Below are 6,836 nucleotides of genomic sequence, written 5' to 3' on the forward strand. Positions count from 1 at the left end.
TTGCTTTACAGTTTCATTCATCTGACGCTAACGTCTTTATTTCAACTGACAGTCTGCGCTCCCAGGTTGGGACATGGCCGCTCGTCTTTTACTGCGTGCACACTCCCTTAGTCTGCAAACGTATATTTATTAAAAACAAAAAAGACGCTGACTTGAACTCCGAAGTGAACTTTAAGCATCTTGTCAAGCAGCCGCTAACTCAACACAGATCTTACAGACCGCGCTGACAGATCTATTTCAAGCCCAGAGCTCGGCTTAGCTGCGATGGAGAACCTCCCACTGTGAGCCGACTACATACTGTTCAGAACAAGAGCGAGCTAATAGAATATTTGAAGCTTTGAAGGGTTTAAATGACACGACTGATTTAAAAGTTCTCCGTGCATCGATGGAGGTGGTCTTTCTGGTCAAATCGGGTCCCTGTAAGCATGATAAACAGGAGTGTGTGTGGCAGAGGAACACACACACACATCTTAGCTTCCTGCCCATTAGTTATCAGAATAAAAGGTTGGAGCAGGTGTTTTTGTGTGTGTTTTATGGATATTGAATATAGAGGAGAAAGCACTTGTACACACACACACACACAGATAGAAGAGTGTGTGCTCCAATGCTAAATGTCACACCTGTCATTGGCAATGTGGATGAAAAAGCTCAATTATCCCTCCTCACAAACACACAGACCACCAGCTCTCCTCTTTCTTTTATCTTTCTATCCCTCCTCCTCCTTTCCCATCACTCTCTTTTTCTCCATCTCATCCTTCGTCCCTCCCAAATTTCACCATTCTTCCTCGTCGCCTCTTCATGATGTGTGTAGGTAATTAAAACGTCCTCTCCACCAGCCTTGTGATAAATGAACTGAGCTGTCAGGGAAACGCCTCCCACTACATCACAGATTTGTCCTTTTTTTTTCTTTTTTGGGATTTGATTTTGCCATCACGGTTCAGGGAATCTGCTTCATTAGTGTTCACGGCTGCTCTGTGTGCACAAACGGGTGCGTGGTGGCAAATGCAAGTGTACAAAACACACATCAAGGCATTTCCACACTTCACAAGGCTGGAGAAAGAAGTTGGGCTTAAGCAGCAGAGTCAGACGTGGTGCTTTCAATTAAATTTGCTGGGGAGGGATTTCCTCGGGTCCTCTGTGAGGGAAAGAAAACATTTACATTTTAATAAATCGTGTTATAATAAAGGCAGAAACTTCCACGAGACTTTCTGCCAGCTACGAAAGGGTCAGATGCTGTTTGTCTGTTTTAGAATAAAGGCCTCATAAATATTAAAAATTACTACACCATCATTTTACCCTAAAGTATTTTTTATTAGTTGTGCTGTTGTATATTTCTGGGCAGCTGTGATTGAGACTCCCAGTCACTGTTCTTGATCTGGGTTGTTGTTCAAACGTCAATAAAACCAGATTTCATGTAACTGTGCGGTGTATGGGGCACAATACCAGATTTTCTGTCTGTCCGAACACGTCCTAAATATTCCAAGAATTCCTAACTTTGCCTATGACTTTTCTTTTTTAGTCAGGAATATTTGCATGTAGTATTTAGAATGATTATTAGAAACAGGACATAAATATGCTTTTGTGCCCCACACACTGCACAGTTAGAGGAACCTTTTTGCTTTTTTCCAAACTAATTGTATAAAGTGTGTTTGAATTATTGGGAGCTCTACAGCACACTGTTAAGTTCATGTGCATCCAAATAAACACGTTCATCTAACCGGGCCTTCTGACATTGATCCTATTTAATTTTTTTTTGCTAAATTATATATCAAATTCTATATTGAGACAGTAAGTTCATGTGTGTAGTCTGCAAATGGAAGACCAAATGCCAGATTTTTAAACCCTGTCAAACTGACATATTTCCCATTTTAATAAGATAATCATTTTCTTTGTACAGTTGCAATTTGGATGAAATGCAAAGATAAGTGTACTTATCCCCGAATTGTAATCTTCTTTTGTTTGCCCCCTTCGGAGGTCACCACAGCGGATTATCGGTCTCCGGTGCATCCTCCTCTTTCACTCCTGCCCTCTGCGTGTCCACACATACGAGCATCGTTGGGTGTAACTCGAAAATATTATGACAACGCTCGATGTCAAGGTGACTGATGATCACATATCAGAGTAGAAACGTATGACTATGCATTTCTAAAGTTTCCTTTTCTTGTGCCCTCAAACAAAGAGGATCTAAACCAGGGGTGGGCAACTCCAGGCCTCGAGTGCCGGTGTCCTGCAGGTTTTAGATCTCACCCTGGGTCAACACACCTGAATCAAATGATTAGTTCATTCATGTTCAGAAGAGGTGAACAGATGAGTTAAAATAATTCGAGGCTGCTCCTTCTAGCGGTCAGGTGCGTGGAGGCGTCCTGCAGTTTCCTCTCAGTTTGCTTTTGTTAAGAAAGCTCCAACTACACAAACTCACAGAGACCATAGATGTCCTGGAATACTTTGAAGGTGACGTCTATCAGGACAGACTCTTATCATCTCTGTGTTTTAATTAAAACTTTTGTCTTATAAACTAATGAATATTTGCAGCCTGTGGGCTTCTTCCTGTAATTAATCCATAGCCGTGAAACAGGAAGCGAGCCGCTGCTGGGTGCCTCTAATCAATATTTACAGGCATGGCGTGCTAAGAAACACCAGGGGGAAGCTCGCTTTGAGGCGTGTTGAACTGAAAAAAGAAACTGCTGAAGAATGGCAATCATGAAAAACTGAACACAGACACTTAAGATCAAGTGTGAAATATTTCAAAGGCATAAAAATGTGTGACGCGTTGTGGATGTTTGAGCGAAATAGATGATTGTGCCTCACAGAATGACAAAAGTCAAATATTCAGAAATGTTTAGCATCTTTTTCATTCCTCGAAATTGTCAAGTCGACTTCAATTTCCTCCCCCCATGCGGTGGCAATTTTGTGTCACCTGCTAGCAAGTCAAAAATAGAATATGTAAGAGGAGAGCTCTGAATAGTTTCTCCCTCCTCACTCATTGCCACAGGTGTGATAAGTGAGGAGGGGCACGAGTCTCCTGCAGAGTCTCGACCCTTTCAGGTTTTGTTTTCTGAGTCATTATTAAAAACCTGTTCAGTGCAAAAAGCAAAAGGCAGTCAGAACAAAGAAAATGTGCTTGGAGAGACAAGAGACAAGCCTCTCGGTTGGTTTAAATGTTGCAAAGAGTGCCGATGCGGGATTTGCAGAATCGTTTTGGGGGGCGAAATGTACGAATGTATAAAATCTATGTTGTTTTGTTGGAAAGGGCACAGGCTGGTGAGTTTTTGAATGCCTGTCCAACAGCATCTTTAAAAAGCCAGCTTGGTTGGTGCAAAGCCAATATGTTGTCATGGTTACTCGTCAGTCCCATAATGATTTTATATTCAGGTGCATATATTGTGCTCGAATAATTGCATTTAAACTGATTTAAGTGGCTACGCTAACGTTGTTTAACGGGTCTACACTTTGGTCCGGCGTCAGGCGACCTCAGTGGCGTGACCCACTTTGATCCACTTTGATCGCGGTTTAAACATTTAATAGGGAGCTTTGTTCAGAGTGACTTGCAGTAAAGTGCAAAACAAGGAAAATGTCACTTTCTATGATTCCAGGCAGCAGAACCTTACAAGAGCAAAGCCGGAGCTGCTCTGGCTGCAGAAACAGGATGTGACTGAGCCCGTTAGCTGCGGTCGTTTTAGCGAGCAAGACATGTTTATATCCCATAAAACCCCAATTCTGAAACATTTGGTAAGATGTAAAATGTAAATAAACAGAATGTCGTGGTTTGCAGATCTCATGAGCCGAATTTTATTAGCAGTACATGTATGTTTATTTTACTATATTCTATCCTTCAGCAAGTCTTTTGTCCCATCTTCCTTCTCTCTACCTGCCTGGTAACAGGCTTCTTCCTGTTAAAAGGGAGTTTTTCCTTCCCACTGTCGCCAAAGTGCTTGCTTATAGGGGGTCATATGAGTGTTGGGTTTTCTCTGTGTGTATTATTGTAGGGTCTGCTGTACAATATAAAGCACCTTGAGGCAACTGTCGTTGTGATTTGGCGCTATATAAATAAATTGAATTGAATTGGCTCCACCCGAGCGCCGCACTGCCTGCTGGGTAATACTCGTAGGATCAGAGGCGGGACAACACTTCCTGTGTTGGGGCGTTGCTTCCACAGATCGACTCAGATCAGTGGAAACACCTGAGCTCACCTCTGAAAGGCTGTGAATGCTTATGTACATGTCATAGTTTGTGTTTTAATTTCAATAAATTGTGGGTAGAACTTAGTGAATTGACTCCATTTTGGAACAACAAGCATCTGTGAATACTTTGTAGATGTGCTGCACAGGCACCTGAGACAAAAGCTCAGTACTGAACTTCTCACAAGTAAAATCCAGTTGTGTAACTTTAGGTATAGAAATACTGAATATTAATATCAGTGTCTTCACCCTGAAGCAGGTGGAGCTTTAGTGTGAGGGCGGCTCCAGAATCCAGACAGAAACACACAAAGACCACGAGAACACCTCAGCTGTTTGCTTCTCATTTATTATCAGGATACAGCAGATAATGATTCACACCAGCTATCAGACCTCCACCAAACAGTCAGTGAGACGTTAAATCTGAGTGTGCTGAGCTGCAGACTGAGGAACATCTGGACCAACCGAGAGCTTCTGAGACAGCCGACAACATCCCAACCTAAACTAGCAGTAACATCCTGACACAGTGTGGCTCAACGTGGAGTCCGGGTCCCCCTGAAAGCACACACATGCACTCAGTGGACCGAGACTCACAGCAGAGACCTCTAGTGGAGGAACGTGTTCATTGCAGCTGCTCTCATACAGGTGAACTACATCAGCTCAAACTGGTCTCCGTCCATCATTTCACTCCACCTGCAGGCAGCAGCTCACTCACACTCTGACTGCTCTTCTGAAATATTTACGTCTTCGACTGACTATGAAAGTTAAAGATTCTCTGGGATTACATGATAAAGGAGAGAAAAGAGAGATCAACACGAAATGTTCTGCTGTGTTTGTCCTGCAGATTTACTGCACAGGACGGATCTTCATGCTGATGGTCTTCAGGGAGTAGTCATGACCTTTCCACTGGTACCAGATCACACCAACAGCAAAGATAGTGCCATCAGCTCCCCAACGATAAACCCCGTTAGGGTTTGCATAGTGACAGGCGTTGTACCAGAACGCCCCCAGATATGTTTTTGCACAGTTCCCTGACCAGGTGTCCTGGTCTTTGTCAAATGTGGAGAACTTCTGTCCGTTGTGACCACTCAGGGCATCTCCTGCAGAAACACAGATGAACAATCACAAAATTACCACTAATCCCAGTCAGACTGGTCTGTATGTGTACTGGGAGTGTTTTCAGTGGGCCATGACACAGACTGGACTCATACTGGGGAGTAAAAAGCAGCAGGTGCACAGTTTGAATCATATGGGGTTGACAGACTCCAGTTTGTTCATGTGAACTGGGAGACTTCGTCACGCAGTAAAGTCATTTTCATTGGTATGTAGCTGACACCAGCTTTATTTATCCCTGAAGGCACATCAGACAAGCCAAGTAGTTAAACTGCAGGTGTGTCTATGGTCCTGACAACCTCACATCCAAAGTCTTGAAAACTGAAGGCTCTGCCTCCCATTCTACTTTTAAATACTCTAGGAACAACAAGTAGGCCTGCAGAGCGAGAGCGAAGTGCTCTAATAGGGTGATATGGTACTACAAGGTCATTAAGATAAGATGGGGCCTGATTATTTAAGACCTTGTATGTGAGGAGCAGGATTTTGAATTCTGGATTTAACAGGAAGCCAAAACAGGAGAAATCTGCTCTCTTTCTAGTCCCTGTCAGGACTCTTGCTGCAGCATTTTGGATCAGCTGAAGGCTTTCAGGGAGTTTTTAGGACTTCCTGATAATAATGAATTACAGTCGTCCAGCCTGGAAGTAATAAATGCATGAACTAGTTTTTCAGCGTCACTCTGAGACAGGATATTTCTAACTTTTAGAGATGTTGCACAAATGGAAGAAAGCAGTCTTACATATTTGTTTAATATGTGCGTTGAAGGACATGTCCTGGTCAAAACATGACTCCAAGGTTCCTCACAGTGTTACTGGAGGCCAAGGTAATGCCATCCAGAGTAAGAATCTGTTAGATACCATATTTCTAAGCTTTTCAGGGCCGAGTACAATAACCTCAGTTTGATCTGAATTAAGAAGCAGAAAGTTAGCGGCCATCCAGGTCTTTATGTCTTTAAGACATTCCTGCAGTTTAACTCATTGGTGTGTGTTATCTGGCTTCATGGACAGATAGAGCTGGGTGTCAGTCTGCATATCGTCCTGCCTGGTGTTTGGTACTCAGGGGCCACGACTGAGAACAGGGAGGCTGCACAGAGGGTCATTAACACTGCCCACAATATCATTGGCTGCCCTCTGACACTCCTGGAGGCCATCGCCAGATCCTCCTGTCTCAGAGACTCACAGGCGACCTCTCAAACCCCGCCCACCACCTGTTCCATTCTACCCATTCCTCTTCTTTGTTAATCTTTTCTGTTCATTTGTGTCATTGTACATGTACAATGACAATAAAGGCGTATTCTATTCTATTTCTATTCTATTCTATTCTATTGATGCTACACTGACCCTGTGCCACTTCACTCACCTGCGCCTCCGTCCTTGAATCCAGTAACAGTCAGTTTGTATCCATCACATTCAGCATCCACCTTAAATGAAGAGTAACGAGCGAACACTTTCTTCCCTTCAAAGTCCTCCATGTCCACCAGCAGCTCACTCTTTTGCTTGGATGTCATAATGTTGATCACATCGAGACCTACATTCACACACAAGCACACTC

General features: G+C 43.3%; 2 protein-coding genes across 4 annotated transcripts in view; one reads left to right on the forward strand and one right to left on the reverse strand.

Annotated features, from left to right (window-relative positions):
* The window catches only part of grid1b (glutamate receptor, ionotropic, delta 1b), a 603,615-nt gene that overhangs the window by 386,255 nt on the left and 210,524 nt on the right, over positions 1–6,836 (forward strand). The window lies entirely within an intron of this gene.
* LOC121815181 (microfibril-associated glycoprotein 4-like) lies at positions 4,509–6,828 on the reverse strand. The gene is made up of 2 exons (XM_042224761.1): positions 6,645–6,828; positions 4,509–5,275 (listed from the first exon to the last, which is right to left on the reverse strand). Exons 1-2 carry the CDS (start codon positions 6,790–6,792, stop codon positions 5,022–5,024), a joined length of 402 nt encoding a protein of 133 aa, XP_042080695.1. The 5' UTR covers positions 6,793–6,828; the 3' UTR covers positions 4,509–5,021.

Source organism: Haplochromis burtoni, unplaced genomic scaffold, assembly GCF_018398535.1.
Source record: "Haplochromis burtoni strain Fernald_Lab_line unplaced genomic scaffold, NCSU_Asbu1 Contig_148, whole genome shotgun sequence".
Taxonomy (NCBI): domain Eukaryota; kingdom Metazoa; phylum Chordata; class Actinopteri; order Cichliformes; family Cichlidae; genus Haplochromis; species Haplochromis burtoni.